At 45.5% G+C, this 18,485-nt stretch overlaps 1 protein-coding gene across 3 annotated transcripts in view; it reads left to right on the top strand.

The window, feature by feature from the left end:
• The window catches only part of Lima1 (LIM domain and actin binding 1), a 97,102-nt gene that overhangs the window by 28,834 nt on the left and 49,783 nt on the right, over positions 1-18,485 (top strand). For all 3 annotated transcript variants that reach the window (XM_021216740.2, XM_029548199.1, XM_029548198.1), the window contains exon 2: positions 3,443-3,591. In XM_021216740.2, coding sequence (XP_021072399.1) covers positions 3,473-3,591 — 119 coding nt within the window. In that variant the 5' untranslated portion in view covers positions 3,443-3,472. The remainder of the gene's footprint in view (positions 1-3,442; positions 3,592-18,485) is intronic.

Genomic DNA, 18,485 nt, shown 5'->3' with positions numbered 1-18,485 from the left:
TGTCATCTGGTACACTCAGGTTGAACTCACATGAATGAGAGACATACATACATGTTCAAAGCTTTCACACTTACTGTTGACTTATTCTGTAGGAGTGTCATTTCCTCTTTATCTTATTCATTCTATTGCCCTGAATTTTTAAAAAATCTAAGTCTGAGAAAAAAATCACAAGCTTTAAGTAGTGAGAGCAATTGTATTTGAATATATGTCTCTCACACACTTGGGCTTGTCTGCACTTCTCTGTGCAATACTACCGTCTAACATGAGAAGTAAGTCATCAAAAACAAGTCTGCTGTTTTCAGAGAAGGCTTTGATTGGAAGGACAGCACAGTGCCTGTGGGGACAGAGGGTCGTCTCAGAAGGTGATCTGGAGGGCTTGTCCAGCACACTGTATTGTGCTATTGTCAAGGCTGATGAGAGAGAGCAGTTCTAGCAAATCCATTCTACAGATCAGACCTGCTCTGTGGTTGCCAAGTGAACAGCTGTTTCATCTGTATTTTTATTCCCCCTATTCAAATAAGGAAGTATTGACATGTTTCTGATCTCACCTCTTCTGGACAAAGGTTGGAACTCCTTTGGTAATTACTAGGGCAAGAAAACCCCACCTCCAGGTTCGCAGGTGGGAACCGAGTGGTGTCGGGGTGCAGTTTGTGTGTTCTACAGCTTGGAGGGATTCCAGAAAAGAATGTTAAGTGTAGAGGATTTACCCTCTTAATTTAAATATGTACTTTACCCCGTCATTTAAAAAGTTTGATAGTTATAAGAGCCAATGGTAGTACATTACACTTAAAATATTCTTTCCAATACTAAAGAATGTCTAATATTTAAAATATATTATCTCCTTAAATCTACAGTAAAATCCTAGAAAGACAAATGCTATCCTTGTTTTTTCATTTGAAGATGCTAAAGCTAAAGATTATGTAAGTTGAAACATTTTCACAGTTACATGGCCTGGATACAATGTATCATGGTCATACTTATCCAGTCACCCTCACTCACCCCAACTCCTCCTGGGCCTCTGCGTCTTCCCCATCAGTTCCTCTCCTGGTTTGTATCTTATTGATCAATCAATCAATCAATCCATCAATCAGCTTTTGTTTGGTTGTTTGGGGACAAGGCATGTACATGCCAGTAGCATGCTTGTGGTGGGCAGAGGACAACGTCAGGAGGTTGTCACCATGTGTGACCCAGGAATAGCATTTCCGTGGTCAGGCTTGTTGGCAAGTGTCTTTACCCACTTAATCGTCTCCCCGGTTCCATGTCCTTTCTTTTGGTGTGTAGGTCTTATTCAGGCGACCATAGCTTCTGTGTGCTTATGACTGTGAGAGTGGTCACATCCAGGAGACTACATTCCGTGGTACTGCTGTCTGTCCTATAGCTCTAACATTCTTCCCCCTCCTCTTGCAGTGTCCCATCTAGGGCTCAGGACTGCACTCAGAACTCGCTTATCCTCAACACTGACAAGTCTCTGCTTTAACCATTGTACTGCTCTGTGGCAGTTTGTCAACCTGTCCAGTTAGCAGCATATCAGTGGTGCATTCCGTCTAGGGCCTAGCTATAGGCTTTTGGCCAAGTTTATACCAGACATGAGTTCCTTCCTGTGTTGCAGGCCTCAGATCCAATTGGGAAGTGATTGGTTAACCCACCCCATCTCCACCAAACAGTCTTGCCCTGTAGCAAGGTAGATATGTCCGGCCTAGCAGGTTGGTATTGTAGCACACAGGCTCCATAGCCTGGTAAGACAGTTGATGACCTTTCTCCCCCAGTGGCCTGCAAAGCCCCTTCTAGAACTATGAAATACCAGCCAGCAGGAAGACAGCTTCCAGCTCAGTCAACCTTGATTTTTGTGCCCTGCATCCAAAGTGTATGGTATCTTCAACAATAGGGTCTTGCCATCTAGTTAGTTCAAGTGGGAGCCCAGAGCAACAGTAATAGCCTCTGCTGTTTTGGGTGTTTCTGGGAACTCCCTAACCATTACTTCTAGGGATGTGCCCTGTACCTGCACTGGGACTTTAATTTAAAACCTATGGTTTCCCAGGGCTAGACAGATGGCTCAGAGGTTAAGAGCACTAGCTGTTCTTGCAGAGGACCCAGGTTCAATATGGCAGCTCACATCTGTCTGGAACTCCGGTTCCAGGGGCTTTGATGTCTTCTGGCCACAACAGCCGCCAGGCATATACATGGTGCACACACATACATGTAGGCGAAGTAACCACTCATGCACATCAAATAAAAATGAAAAGCAGCTGGGCGGTGGTGGCACATGCCTTTAATCCCAGCACTTGAGAGGCAGAGGCAGGCAGATTTCTGAGTTCGAGGCCAGCCTGGTCTACAGAGGGAGTTCTACCTGTGGTATTCCTCCACATTATTTCCATGTTCTATGTGTTTTACTATCCACCTACCAAAGACTTTCCCTGCTGCATCCTCACACGGAACTCTCACGGCCCCCTTCTTGCCTCCTGGCTTCCATAGGCACTCACTCCACCTTAAACACAGAAATCTAAACATGTCAATCTATGAAAGGGAACAGAGTTTCTAATTCTTTTGGGGGAGGAGTAGGCAAGTTCAAGACAGGGTTTCTCTGTAGAGCCCTGGCTTTCCTGGAACTCACTCTGTAGACCAGGCTGGCCTCGAACTCAGGAATCCGCCTGCCTCTGCCTCCCCAGTGCTGGGATTAAAGGTGTGCGCCTCCACTGACTGGCTAGAGTTTTTTCTTTAGGGCCTGGGTTACCACACTCAGTCTGATGGCTTTGTACTTAAGACTCTACCAATTTAAAGTATTTTGTATTTGTCTACTTTGCAGCGCCGGGGCTCAGAGCTTTTCCGGTGGTGCTAGCGAGCTCACACTGAGCAGTATCCCAGCCGCAAGTGTAACTAGTTCAAAGTAACAAACTTGCAATACCTCCAGAGCTAGGTCTTTCTCTTATGCCAGGCAGCCTCCCCAGCTCTCTCCTGAGTAACAGTGGTCAGTGTTCCTGCGTGTAGGGAGAGACAGTAGGGGAAAAGGAGAGAAGGAAGGAAGGAACAAAGGAAGGAAAGACAGAGACCCAGAACCCTGGGACTAGGCAGAGCCTAGCTTGGGCTTCACTCTGAGATGTTGATTATATCTCTCCCAGGATGTTATTCCAAAGAGGGGATGATTTCACTCCAAATGTGACTTTGGAACCAACTTAAGTTCAGAAGAAGGCCAACTAATGTTTGCACAGTAGGGTCAGTGATACAATGATGGAACTGGAATGGGACCTCAGAGATCATCTGTTCTGCCCTCCTTTCACAGGAAACTGTACCCCAAAGATCCTGACTCGTCTGGCAGAGGTCACACGAACTTGGGGAAAGCAGCCCAGGAGTGTGATCTGTTGACCTGGGCTCTTGCTTTGCTCACATGGCTACCCATCCCTGAGTGCTAGGGGTCCTGTCCTAAATAGTCTCTCCCTTTCTCTAGCCCACAGGTGTCTCAGAGTCTGCAGACAAGATGGAATCGACTCCATTTAATAGACGCCAGTGGACTTCCTTGTCACTGAGAGTAACAGCCAAAGAACTTTCTCTTGTCAACAAGAACAAGTCATCCGCAATTGTGGAAATATTCTCCAAGTAAGTGCTGATCTTGGTCCAAAAGGGCCTTCTGTCTTGAGCAAATTTACCACGTGTCAGGAAAATTGGTGATGTCAACAGTGATGTCAACTGGCAGGACTGACTACCCCTGGGTTTTATGCACCCTACAGGCTACTGTAGAGGAAAAAATGGTACCAGTCAAAAGGCACCTCCCCCATCTTTGAATTTTTATTTGAAGGAAGGAAGGAAGGAAGGAAGGAAGGAAGGGAGGAAGGAAGGAAGGAAGGAAGGAAGGAAGGAAGAAAGAAAGAAAGAAAGAAAGAAAGAAAGAAAGAAAGAAAGAAAGAAAGAAAGAAAGAAGATACTTAGGAAGCAAGCAAGCAAGCAAGCAAGCAAGCAAGCAAGCAAGAAAGAAAGAAAGAAAGAAAGAAAGAAAGAAAGAAAGAAAGAAAGAAAGAAAGAAAAAAGATACTTAGGAAGCAAAATGTTACCAAATTCAAAGGAATGGAATGAGGGTCTGAGGAGAGACAAGAGCCTCTGTCCTGGGCAGCAGCCATTGAGGAGTACGCTTTGTTTTGCTTTGTTCATTCCTTAGTTTGCTTGTTCATATTGAGATGGGGTCTCCTGTAGCCCAGGCTGGCCTTGTACCCACTGGGCTGAGAATGACTTTGAAACCCATTCTTTTGTTTTATAGGATTGTTTTTCCCTCTCCACTCTGTAGCCCAGATTGACAGTCTGAAACTCACTATGTATCCCAGACTGGGTTTGAACATATGAGCTCTTGACTCAACCTTCTGAATGCTGCATTTCTTGGTGTAAACCACCATTCCCTGTGGAAAAATAGTATAACTTTGATTTTTCAGTGCTAAAGGTCATGCCCAGAGCCTTTACATGCTAGGTGTGTGCTCCATCCCTGAGCTACAGTCCCCACCTATAAGAGCTGAAATAACATTTAAAATACAGTGTATCTGTTATACTTGTAGCATTTCAAGTGTCTGATAGTAGAGTTTAGCAAATAAGGGTTTAGTGAAACGCAGGCATCCATTTGTAGGTTGCCTTTGCCTTCACACTAAGACAGCAAAGACACTGGATTAAAATATTTCACATCTGGCCCTTTAAGAAAGTGAGAAAACAGGTTGGAGAGATGGCTCAATGGCTAAGAGCACTGACTGCTCTTCCAGAGGACCTGAGTTCAAATCTCAGCAACCACGTGCTGGCTCACAACCATCTGTAATAGGATCTGATGCCCTCTTCTGGTGTGTCTGAAGAAAGCTCCAGTGTACTTATTTATAATAAATAAATCTTAAAACAAAAAAAAAAAAGAATGAGAAAATATTTGCTGGCCAAGTATGGCAGCCAGCACTGGGGAGGCAGGGGCAAGTGGATCTTTAAGTTTGAGGCTAGCCTGGTCTACAAAGTGAGTTCTGAGATAGCCAGGGCTACATTGAGAAACCCTGTATTGGAAGGAGAGGGTTGAGAATAAAAGTGTATGCTACCCCTCCACTGGCCCTCACCTTGAGGATCTTCCTGCATCTGTATGTCTGGTGACAAGCACAGTGGCTGGAGCACACACAGGCAAAAGGAATGGTTCCTACAGGTTAGCACAGCAGAGAGAGCAGAGATCCGCCGGGGAGCAGAGGCCAGCAAAGGTGGTTGTTGCGTGTAGCTTTTGCTACCTGCCCCTCTCTAAGCTCTGAGAAGGGGCTTGCTTCCAGCCTCTGCCCAGATTCCCTTGGATCCGTGGATGAAAAATTATTGGCTCAATTTCTGGGTACCTCCAATCTACCGCATCTAGCATGCCCTTCCCTATACACTTAGGTCATCACCTCTCAACCTGCCCTAGCTTCAGCTGCTCAGTCTCAGCTCAATAGCCCAACCTCCCGCCTGGAGAAGCAGGCTATGGCAGAGATCTCACATGGCTTTTCTTCCTGCAAAGCATGGCGGGAAAGCCACTTTCCTCTCTCCCTGCCTTTGCTTGCTTGCCTGGGGGGGGGGGACGGGACCGGAAGTCCTGCCTATTCCCACCCAGCTCATTGGCCACTAACATCTTTATTGATGGATCAAGAACCAACTGGGAAACAGAACCTTAATGCCAGCCCCAACTGTACAGGTGGTAGGCTTGCCTGGATAAGTAGTCCATTGCCGTGAAGCTGCCGTACTTATGGAAAGAATAAAAATGTGAAGGCAGCGATTCTAGGATCTGTGTCTAGGATGACGATAAATACTAGCAGGAAGTTTCTGCAACCCACAGTGTCACCTTTTCTTTGATAACTTGTGTACCTCAGTTATCTTCCAAGTTGGAGTGCAGCGAGGATTAAGTGTCAGTTTATGAGGGGCTGGTATATGGCTCAGCAGGTAAAAAGGCACTTGACACCCACCCTGACGATCTGAGTTCAAAACCCAGGACCCTGCATGGTGAAAGGAGAAAACCAGCTCCTGAAGGATGTGGCACATGTGCACCTACACACACACACACACACACACACACACACACACACACACACACACACACACGCAGTCACACAAACACACACACACATTTACACAGACACACTCAAAACTAAAGAAATATAATTTTAAACTATTAAAAAGAATGACTCGTTAGAGTAGTTATTAGTGTCCCGGTTCTGGTTTTTGTTTGTTTGTTTGTTTTTTAAGTTTTACATACATGGTAACACATGCCTACACTCCCACCCTCAGGAGGCTGAGGCAGAAGGATCACTATTTCGAGGCCAATGTTAGCTATATATTTTAGTGACAATTCTGGAGTTCTGGTTTCTCTAAAAACCACAAAGATATTATAGGAATATGTTTCGTTTTAATTCCAGGTGTGGGGATATGGGGCTGCTTGGACTGCCTACAGCAGCTGACTGTGATTTGCCTTGTGCTCTAGCGAAGTGGTGGTTTTACCAGCTGTAGATGATACTTCCTGCGATTGGGTGACATTTGGAATTCAGAGAGTATATAAATGTAAGGGTCTAGAGAGGCAGGCTGAGTTGGTTGTTTTTTGTTTGTTAGTAGCCCTGCTCAAAGAAGAAACAAACAAACAAACAAAAAGATAGATCTCTCTCTCTCTCTCTCTCTCTCTCTCTCTCTCTCTCTCTCTCTCTCCTCTATCCTTTCTCTCCTATCTAGTGATGGGGGGGGGGGAATAAAGGGCAGGAAGAAGAATAATTTACAAAGTAGCAAAGACCAGCTACAATATAGCAAGACCCATCACAAAACCCAAAATTCATGGCCTAGTGTCAGAGATCTGTAGACCCAAGTATTTGGGAGTCTGAGGCAGGAGAATTCCAACTTCATGGTCTGCCAGGGCACAAAGTGCATTTAAGGCCAATCTGAACATCTTATAGAGAGTATGATGGTGCAGACCTGTAATCACAGCACCTGGGAGGCAACGGCAGGAGGATCACTGCAAGCCCAAGGCCAGTCTGGTTTACATAAAAAATTCCAGAACAGGGGCCAGAGAGATGTCTGAATTGTTGAGAACACTGGCTGCTCTTCCAGAGGATGTGAGTTCAAATCCCAACAGCCACATGACAGCTCGAAATTGTCTGTATTGACCTCTGCCAATACCAGGCACACACATCATCCACAAACATATGTAGACAAAAACACCCATAAATATAAAATAAAATAAATTTAAAAATAAATAGAATTCCAGACCAGCCAGTACCTCATCCTTCTAGGGCTTTATTCAACAGTGCACATTGGCCTATCACACCCAGCCTCATTAAGTCTCTAAAACTGAGAGGCATAAAGTAATGAATGACAGTGTTTGGTTTGTAAGTATCAGATTTGGGCTTGTCTCTTCTCAACTTAGCATCAGCCAGGGCGGCTCACAGGCTGGAGCCAGGGCTGGAGTACCTCCACGTGGCCAGTCCATGTGACTGTTTGGCTTGGTGGCTGGGTTCCAAAGGCAAAAGTCTGGAGGGGAGGGCGAGCAAAAGGGGAGGAGCCAGGAGCTCTATGCCTGCTCCTGACCTTGGCCTTGGAAGCCATCCATATCCTCAGATGTGATCAGTAAGGCTGGCTCCTATTCTGGAGGAAGGGGGTGGAATTTGGCTCCACCTTCTGGTGGGAGGAATGTCAAAGATACTTTGAATCTTTTTTTTTTTTTTTTTTTTGGAGACAGGGTCTTAGACATTATGTAACAAGACTGAATATCCAGTTTCCCATCTCTGCTCAACAGATGCTAAGGTACCGCCCTGCCTGGCTCTTGATCGTTTTCTTTAAGTCCTAGGGATTGAGCCCCAGAAGCTCAGGTATTCCAGGCAAGCCTCCCACCACTGAGCTACAACCCCAGTTCTCCTGCAATGTTTTTTAAACCATCTTCAGTGGGTTTCCCAGGACTTCCTAAAGACTCCTCTTTTGTGTGTCTGCAGTGGGGCCCAGCTGTCTCAGGGGCCTTTCTTTTGTTTTGTTTAAACAAACTCTTCCAGCTCAGGCTGGCCTTGAACTTGCTACGTACTGAAGATAACCTTGAACTCCTGCCTCTACCTCTTGACCTAAGTGTTTTGTTTTTTTAATCCTCGGGGAGATTGATTGAGGAGGTTGGTTTGGGAAATGAGAGTTGAGCATAGAGCAAAGGGAACAAGGAAAGGCGTGGATTCCCTGCGTGCTGGAGGGATGGGGCCCCCGCACAGGTCAGTTAGTCCAGATGGTAAGCTGGAACAACGCTGTGCTCTGGCTAGGGTTTAGTTGGGTTAACAGCGAGATGCAGTGGGAAGTTTCCCTGCAGAGACACTGACAAGATGAGACCTGTGCTTTCCTAAGATGCTTCTGGCAGCAACAGGAAAGCTTTCTTGGCACAGTGAGAGATTGGTAGCATGGAGACAAGTAATGGGGCTTTTGAGTGAGAGCTGTTGGGGTGGGGGTGGGGGGCTACTAGGAATGGGAAGAAAGCAAAGGAATACGAGACATTGGGGGGGGGATATGATTAACGGGCCTGGGAATCCCCTGTTCTGCAGAGAAGCTGCCCTAACTCCGACCTTTTCACCCTCAGCCCAATCTGCAATCGGTTTACTAGACTTGGCTTTCTCATGACTTGAGTCATGTGTCTGTGTAGTGACTGCCTAAGCCTGCTCTTTCTACACATGCCCCGGAAATGCTCTAGGGCCAGGAGACACAGTGGCAGCCCTCCTGCATCTCCAGTACCGACTCCCATCATCTGTCATGTCTGGTTCTGGAGTCCTAAGCCTGTGCTGTGAGACCTGCATCCTACCGAGCCACTGACAGCCTCCCTCCCCCTGCTGCCCCCAGTGTGTGCCAGACTCCAGGCCAAGCTCCTGCTGTCAGCGGTCACTAGCTTCCAGCATCATTCTCTCCTCTCTCCCTCTCTATTTCTTTTTTTTTATGTATGTAAGTACACTGTAGCTGTCTTCAGACACACCAGAAGAGGGTGTCAGATCCCATTACAGATGGTTGTGAGCCACCATGTGGTTGCTGGGATTTGAACTCAGGACCTCTGGAAGAGCAGAGCAGCCAGTGCTCTTAACCCCTGAGCCATCTCTCCAGCCCCCAGCTTCATTTTTGTTTTGCTGTTTCCCATTGAGAGTGTGTTGGTCACTTTAGGTAAAGGATATTTTCCTTGTGTGATATATTAATCATTTTTCCTTCCTCCAAATGCAGAAGTTGTGGCAACCAAACAAAGGTAAGAGAGGCAGGAAAAAAAACCCAAAACAAAATAGTAAAATCCACCAGTTTCTAATTGCCACAGGTACTAATGGTTCCTCTAGCGATGAGTCTTTGGCTCACATCTTTGACCTTATACTTAGAATTTCTTCCTAGTTTCTTGATCTCCTCTCCTTCTCAAGCTGGTCTCTGTGCCCTGCCTCCATCTTCCTCCTCAGAAAGGACATGTCTGGGAAATGTGCCCCCTCGTCAGAGCCTCTCCTGCTGCTTGTTGTGGTCTCCTATTCCCACTGGCCTCACACTTGGGCCTCACGAGGACACCCTTGCCCAACACGGTCATTTCTGTGACAGACACTCCTCTTTGCTGTTTGTTTTTGAGCACTTAAAAAAAAAAAAACTTTATTGATTCTGCTGAGAAGATCAAAATCTGGGTATAGTGGCAAGGAGAAAGAAAATGTGTAAGAGTTTGACACAGTAGATTCACTAGAACCTGAAGTTAAGATATTCTTGGTGCCCCTGGGGTGACAGGGTCACAGAGCTTGCCCTGACTGAAGGAGGGCCTAGTAGCAACCTAATTTGGAAAGGTGATCTCAGACTGAGTCCCTCTGTCCTTCTGCCCCTGGTGTGTCCGAGATGCCCTCTTCCTGCAGGCAGCTCTCAGGGACTTCCATATGGCTCCCTGGTACAGTGGCAATGGTATCTCCCTGGCAGGCGCTCAGCTTATCTCTAGCTGGGGAATCTCTCCCAAGCTCTCTGCTCTCTTCAGTAACCTCTTACCCTACCCCTGCCTGCTCTAACCAGTTCTCATGAGGATTTGAAACTCATTAGAACTTTGGGGGCTGGGGGGAAGGTCATTTCACCTTGGTAGCTTTTATTTGTTCGTTCATTCATTCATTCATTCATTTATTGCTGGAATGAATGTACCCCATATGTTCTGTGTCCTTGGAGACACTGGATCCCCTAGAATTGGAATTATGGAGCTACCCTGTTTAAGTGGTGCAGACGGAGTTTGGGTCCTCTGCAAGAACAAAAAAATGTTCTTAACTGCTTCTGCCTGGTTTGGGGTTGTTTTGTTTTGTTTTGTTTTGTTTGAGACAGTTTTTCTGCATAGCCCCAGCTGGCCTAGAGCTCGACCAGGCTCACAAAGATCCATCTGCACATACCACCCCTGCCGTTGTCAAGATGGATGGTCTTCTTAAAAGGATCTTATAGGTCACCTTCTCCATAGACTAGTTAACTATCTTCTCTATATAAAGGTTATAAAGACAAGTTGCACAGATACAAAGTTGGAAGCCCTGAACCTGTTTAGTCACAAGTGGCTTACCAGGCTTCTATTGTATGTAAGGAGATTCTGGGATTCGAACCTACTGTCGGGAATGAGCTAAGCACACACTCTTCCATGGAGGGATGTTCTCAGCCACTGGACTCTTGGTAGAAAGGCACATACAGTATTTCTGATCCTTACAAAACCTGCATGGGAGTGGCTTTCTCTCTGTTTTGTAGTTGAGAAAACCTGCTGGAATTAACATTTGAGTTTGTCTTTCTGTTTAGCGCTTCTCCCCCCTGGGGCATTTATCTGAACCTGTTGAACTGGTTTGGGGAGATAAATGGCATTTGATTTGTGGATTAGGAACACAGTGGGGACATTCCAGGGGAGCAGAAAATAAAGGCATGAAAATGTGACAGCCAGCCAGGCTGGAGAGGCAGCTCTGAGGCTAAGAGTCCAGATTGTGCTTCATAAGACCAGAGTTTGGTTCCCAGCAGCCCATCAGGTGACACACAGACACCCCTGACTCTAGCACAGAAGATAGCAGGCTCTTTCTAGCCTCTCTAGGCGCGCGTGCGCACAAACACACACACACACACACAGTATTATCAATATTAATCATAAAATACAGAAGTGGGGCCAGCCATAAAAATGAAGGGCTCAGGGCTGGAGACATGGCTCAGCGGTTAAGAGCACTGACTGCTCTTCGAAGGGTCATGAGTTCAAATCCCAACAACCATCCGTAATGAGATCTGACACCCTCTTCTGGTGTGTCTGAAGACAGCTACAGTGTACTTACATATAAAATAAATAAATAAATATAAAAAAATTTTAAAAATGAAGGACTCAGCCTGGACTTCTTTCCTAGGTTTCATATTAAATGGAAATGTGCTATTAATATTACTTTAATACTTTTGAGTTCACTCACTATACATTCCCCAAGATGGTTATAGTGCTGTTTTTGTTTGTTTACGTGCGTGATTAAAGAGTTTCTTTAAAATAAATAAATAAATCAGAGCAGAGCACAGTGTGCATACTTTTAATTCCAACACTTGGGAGGCAGAGGCAGGAGGAGCTCTGAGTCTGAGGCCAGCCTGGACTGCAGATCCAGTTCCAGGACAGCCAGGGCTACACAGAGAAACCCTCTCTGGGGTAAGGAAGGGGATTCATCTTATACGTACAGAAGAGTAGTTCCTGAACACAAAGCCTGAGTCTCAGGATCTTGATATCTCCACACTTATCTCTCTATGAATTTATATACTTTTAGATCTCTGCTTTATAAACCATCGCCCCTGGCATAAGAAAGGTCCTAATAACAGCAGCTTGAAGAGCTCTGCGGTCCCCTCCCTGTGGTTTCAGCATCATATGATTCTTTTCTTGATAAAGGTTAACCGGCGGAGTTTGGTTTCCTGTTTGGCTCAATATTTTTGAAGTTAAAGGGAATCTAGCCCTGTTATTTTTAAGTCACCTTCCCTGAGGTCCTTGGAAGAGCCTCTACTGCTGGTTCTGGAGAGATGGAAGGGCTGAGCCCAGACCCTGCTCTGATTGAGTTTAGGTTTTAGGTTCTGAGTAGATTAGCACTGAAAAGAGTACCCAGCAGCTGACAGAGTTTGAAACCACAAAACCACACCTGCCTAACCTTTGTCCCACTCTGGCCTATAAGGAATTTGTGATTAAAGGTCGGTCACGAGGTCACTCACATGCTGAGGAACTGGTCAGTCCAGCCCACCGATCCCTCAGCCCCCACCAGCTGTGTCCTCTTTCCCATATCTCGGTTCCCGCTGAGCCAGCACACTTTTACTACTGAATCCCCGTGCTAAAGAGGGCACGGAATTAGGTGTGTGTGTGTGTGTGTGTCCTTATTTAATAACAACAATGAAAGAGGCTCTCAGACCTTCCTCCATGGCTTCCTCTTTTGCTTCTCTTTGACATTTTTGTGGTGAAATTGTTCTAGGAGAAAATAAACCTAACCTTGGGAGTTTCATGTTTTCTTCTTTAGGCCCAGAGTTCCTCTCTCTATCTGAAAGCATACAAGCAAGGGTCATAGCTCAGGAACTCTGTTTTTTGGCCTTAGAAATATTTCAGACACTGTGATTATTCTCCAGATAATTTTAGTATCCTCTGTCAGTTGCCTGCCTCACAGCTGTGCGTGAATGAACAGTTGCAAGATTAGATTCCATATGTGAGGGAGAGGGGGTGGGATGGTCATCTGTGGTCCCAAATGACTACCAGAAATCTGGGAAGGGAGTGGCATGAGATTTTAATTATAGAACTCTTTTTTTTTTTTTTTTTTTTTTTGAGAGCAGGTTTTAATGTGTAGCCCAGGCTGGCCTTGGACACAGATTCTCCTGAGTACCAGGGATTGCATACAGTGCCACCACACTTGGTCTTGCTTAGAGAATGTCATTGCAGGTCGTTTTTGTTTGTTTGTTTGTCCCCCCCCCCCAACTTGATTCTTCAAAGTGCCCTTCCCACTTTTCCAAACAAAGTCTGAGGCCTGAATTCTGGCGCTACACTTCAGAGATGGTAAAGTCCAGCGTGGAGCACTTGCCCAGCGAAGGTATGGCCGTAGGTTTCATCCTGCACACTGCAGGAAGGTTGGGTCTGTTGAACTTCACAGCCTCTGTGGTAGCCTGTGCTTAGAAGGGTCTGTTGGGCCCAGAAGGTGGAGTCTAGCTTGAACAACATAGAGAAACACCATCCTAAGGAGGCCCATGGAAGAGATGGATCAGTGGTTAAGCACACAGGCTGCTCTTCTAGTGGACACAGGTTCAGTTCCCAGCATCCTCTTGGCAGCTGGCAACCATCTGTAACTCCAGTCCAAGGGGATCTGATGCCCTCTTCTGGCCTCCTTGGGCACCAGGCACCATAAATGCTGGACAGCATTAAAAAGACGAAAGCTAAGCATGATAAGTGCACACCCAGCACTTGGAGGTGGACGTAGGAGGGGGCCAACCTGGCCTGCAGAGCATGTTCAAGGCCGCGAAACCCTATTTCATAAAACAAAACAGAAGCAAACAAAGTATTTGGTATTTCAAGATTTGTCCTTCTCTTAGGACAGTGAAGAAAAGGGAACCTCTGAATATTTATTCAACCAAACTCAATGTGAGAATAATTCACTGGCTGTAAGTCCGTGCAATGATCGAGTCTGACTCTCTATACCGATTTATTGGTATAATAAACAGAAGATGATGGTCACAGGGTGTGGAAAGAAAAGTTCAAGGCCAGGTCTAAGTTCCAGTTTAACTGCAATTTGCAGGTTCTCAGTTCCTACTGATGACAGCCTCTTAAGTCTTAGTGCAGTTGGAATGAATATACATACATACATACACACAGAGACATTCGCCAAAGACCGTTAAGTAACTGAGGTTGAAGTTGATGGTGCTGTTGATCCCAGCACTACGGTGAGGAAGGCAGGAGGATTAGCAGGCATCCTCCAATGCGTACCAAGTTTCAAGTGAGCCTGGGCTGCATGAGCAACAGTAGGGAGAAGGAGGTGGCAGCAGTGGTTATGGTGCCAAGTTAGAGTTCTCTTTATCATGGAAGACAACTACCAAGACTAACATCTGTGTCACCACTCCGTTGTCCTCCTGTAACCTCTGGCCATTTTCCCCTTCCCTTGACATCTCTGCTGGTCCCCTGGTTTTCCTGCCTCTCTGTCCCTTGCCATTCTAACAGCTTCTTCCTCTCCAAATTGCCAAGTGTTAAGCCTCTAGCGCTGAGTCTTGTGCATCTTCTTGCACTATTGGTTCTGTGACTGGCTCTTGCCTCTCTTCAGTGCTCAGAAGTTTGCATCTGACTCCTACCTGGACCAGCAAGATGGCTCAGCAGATAAAGGCACTGGCCGCCCAGGTTAATCATCTGAGTTTGACCTCCAAGATGCCCATAGTAGATTGAGAAGATCAACACCTGCAAGTTGTCTTGTGACCTCCTCATGTGTGTGTGTGTGTGTGTGTGTGTGTGTGTGTGTGCATGCACAAATACATATTAAATGCAATAAGCTGCCATCCACTGGGCAGTTAACATGGCTGACACTGGTGAGGGTTACTATTGCTGTGCCAAAACACCATGACCAAAGCAACCTGAGGAGGAAAGCATTTATTCACCCTACACTTCCACATCACTGAAGGGTTCAGGACAGGATCTCAAATAAGGCGGGATCCTGGAGGCAGGAGCTGACACAGAGGCCATGGAGGGGTGCTGCTTATTGGCTTGCTCCTCATGGCTTGCTCAGCCTGCTTTCTTAGAGGACTGCCAGCCCAGGGATGGTCCACCCACAGTGAGCTGGGCCCCTCCCCATCAATCACTAATTAAGAAAATGATTGACAGGCTTGCCCACAGCCAATTCTTACAGAAGCGTTTTCTCATTGGCAGTCCCTTCTCTCAGATAACCCTAGCTTGGGTCAAGTGTGACAAAATTATCCAACCCAGTTGCCAAAGGTGCTTCCTTCAGAATTTGCCTTCCCAGTAAACATTATTTCCATTGATTTATTTTAGAAGTCTGAGTGTTTAGTAGCCCAGGTTAGCCTCAAAGTCGTTCTGTAGGCCAGGATGACTTTGAGCTTCTGATGCTCCCGCCCCCACCTCCCCAGGGCTGGAGTTACAGGTATATGCCACCATGTTTGGCTGATGTGATGCTGGGAGCCAAGTGCTGGGTTTCCTGATCATCAGGCAAGGACTCTGAGCTGTTCCCTGTGCTCCTTCTGCTTTGGTTTGGTTTGGATTTTGTTTTTGAGACATTGTTTCTCAGTGTAGCCCTAGCTGTCCTGGAACTCACTCTGTTAGAACAAGCTGATCTCGAACTCAGAAATCCTCCTGCCTCTGCCTCCCAAGTGCTGGGATCAAAGGTGTGCGCCACCACGACCCGCGGCTCTTTTATTTCATTTTATTTTTTAACAAAACAAAACTGGGTTTGTTGAACACACTGTAGGGTGAGGCAGTCCAGCCTACTGTCTAGTAGCGCTTTTGTGCGCTGTGTGAAGTTTACCCAGGTACTAATCAAATGTTCTTTTCTCTATCTCACCATCTGGTTTCTATCTGGATGCTGGACTATAATGTTTACGTCGAGACTCCCCTATCTCCAGCTTGTGTAAACAATGCTCACCATTTATTCTCTGCTTTGTCAATCAAAACTGGAGAAGCCAATAATGAGGCAACAGGGAGAATAGGGTAGGACTTCTGCCAGCCAGGGAAGGAAGGAAGGAAGGAAGTAGAAAGAAAGGAGAGGGAGAGAAACAGAGAAACAGAAACAGAGAGAAACCAAAAGGGGAGTTGGGCTGGAGAGATAGCTCAGTGGTTAAGAACATTAACTGTTCTTCCAGAGGTCCTGAGTTCAAATCACAGCATCCACATTGTGGCTCACAACCATCCATAATGAGATCTGACGCCCCCTTCTGGTGTGTCTGAAGATAGTTTCGGTGTACTTATATATAATAAATAAATAAATCTTTAAAAAAGAAAAAAAGACGGGCTGGTGAGATGGCTCAGTGGGTAAGAGCACCCGACTGCTCTTCCAAAGGTCCAGAATTCAAATCCCAGCAACCACATGGTGGCGAATAACCATCCGTAACAAGATCTGACGCCCTCTTCTGGAGTGTCTGAAGACAGCTACAGTGTACTTACGTATAATAAATAAATAAATCTTTAAAAAAAGAAGAAAAGAAAAGAAAAAAGAAAAGAAAAGGAAGGGGCCCAGAGAGACACCCTAGATGTCTTGGAGGAAGTAGCTAGATTAGATTAAAGGACTAGAATCGACTTATAATGCCTAGTTCTTGTGCTTTTAAGTTACAAATAAATCTTGGACTCTCTGTGTCATTATTGGGGAGCATGCTAGGATAAAGAAAAACAGCTGCTATACTAATTTAGTGCATACATTTATAATAACATTAACTTTTACAGCCTACAGACTAAGTTGTAAGTTGTTCATTAACAATCTGTTCTTTTTCTTTGAAGGACTCATTCTGTAGGTAGATGTATTGTTTATATATCTCTCTCTCTCTNTCTCTCTCTCTCTCTCTCTCTCTCTCTCTCTCTCTCTCTCTCTTTCTCTCGTCCAAATCATTGACAAGTGCTAGACAACTGCCACTTTATAGCTCTGCATGGGTTTGCTTGAATTAGTTTACAGAAGTTTTTTTTTTTAATCACTTTTTTAGTTAATTAATCAATCTGTGCATATATATTTGGGGATGTGTTCCATGGTGTACTTGGCACAGCACACATGTGGAGGCCAGGGACAGCCCTTGGTAGGTTCTCTCCCTTTATCTTGTGCAACCTGGCAGGCAACAAGCACCTTTACCCACTGAGCCACTAGCCAGCCCCCAGCCTCCAGCCCCCATCCCCATTGTAGGAGTTTTCCTGTGTAAATTGGAAAGATTGTGTTAACTTTAGTTCTTTTCTTTCTGTCTGTCTGTTTGTCTGCCTTCTTTCCTGCTTCCTTCCTTTCTGTCTTCTTTCTTCCCCTCCCCTCCATTTTTTAGGCAGGGCCTCTCAGTACCCATGCTGGCTTTGAACTCAGGACAGTCTTTTTACAGGTCGGAGATGCTCAGTAGTAGATGGCTTAACTGATAAGTGCGAGGCCCTGGCTTCTGTCCCCTGCCTCAGCCTCCCAAGAGCTGAGAATCATGATTTGTGCTACCACAGGTGAGGCGGTTGATTTTTCTTTCTTTCCCTGGTATTTGGGACATAGTAGACACCAAGAACTATTTCTTCTTCTTCCCTCCCTCCCTCCTTCCTTCCTTCTTTTACTGGTACCCAAACCTGTGTGTGGACATGCAAGACGGGCTAAATACATATCCACTCCCTCTTTTCTTTTCTTTTCTTTTCTTTTCTTTTCTTTTCTTTTCTTTTCTTTTCTTTTCTTTTCTTTTCTTTCCTTTCCTTTCTTTCTTTCTTTCTTTCTTTCTTTCTTTCTTTCTTTCTTTCTTTCTTTCTTTCTTCCTTCCTCCTTCCCTCTCTCCCTCCTTCCTTCTTTCTTTCCTTCCTCCCTCCCTCTTTGTTTCTCTCCCTCTCCCTTCCTTTTCTTTCTTTCTTTCTTTCTTTCTTTCTTTCTTTCTTTCTTTCTTTCTTTCTTTCTTTCTTTCTATTTTGTGCGTATGGGTGTTTTGCCTGCATATATGTCTGTGTACCATATGCATGCAGTGTTCACAAGGGGCAGGAAGAGGGAATCAGATTCTCTAGAGCAGGAATTAGAGCCAGATCTCTGAGCCATATCTCAGAGCCATCTCTCCAGCTTCTCAGCCTTTTCCCCCTTTTTAAAAACAAACAAACAAACAAACAAACAAAACTGCCTTTAAACCTTCAGTCCTTCTGCCTCAGCTTCTTCAGTGCCTGGCAATACTTAGTGGGACTTGAATGAAAACATAGTAGTTTTGAATTTATCTTTAATATGAATACACCGTACAGAATTCATTCTGTGGTTTTTGTTTGTTTGTTTTGATTGTGTAATCTGGATATTCCTCGTTAGACATATACACTCCAAATGTTTCCTTCCTTTCTACTGGCACTGTCGCAGCTGATGCTGTTCTGTGGTGCACATCTGTCTTTAATTATGTTGAAATCCACTTCATCTATTTTTATTTAGTTACCTATTCTCTTGGTATCATATCTAAGAAGTTGTTGCCAAATCAAATGTCATGGCTGGATTTGGTGGTACATGCCTGTACTGGCTGGTTTTGTGTGTCAACTTGACACAAGCTGGAGTTATCAAAGAGAAAGGAGCCTCCCTTGAGGAAATGCCTCCATGAGATCCAGCTGTAAGGCATTTTCTCAACTAGTGATCAAGGGTGGGAGGGCCCATTATGGGTGGTGCCATCCCTGGGCTGGTAGTCCTGGGTTCTATAAGAAAGCAAGCTGAGGGACTGGAGAGATGGCTCAGCGGTTAAGAGCACTGACTGCTCTTTCGAAGGTCCTGACTTCAAACCCCAGCAACCACATGGTGGCTCACAACCATCTGTAACTAGATCTGACGCCCTCTTCTGGAGCGTCTGAAGACAGCTACAGTGTACTTACATATAATAAATAAATAAATCTTTAA

The sequence above is a fragment of the Mus pahari genome, chromosome 17 (assembly GCF_900095145.1).
Source record: "Mus pahari chromosome 17, PAHARI_EIJ_v1.1, whole genome shotgun sequence".
NCBI lineage: Eukaryota > Metazoa > Chordata > Mammalia > Rodentia > Muridae > Mus > Mus pahari.
Note: the sequence above shows the minus strand (reverse complement) of the source record. Positions and strands in the feature narration are given on the sequence as shown.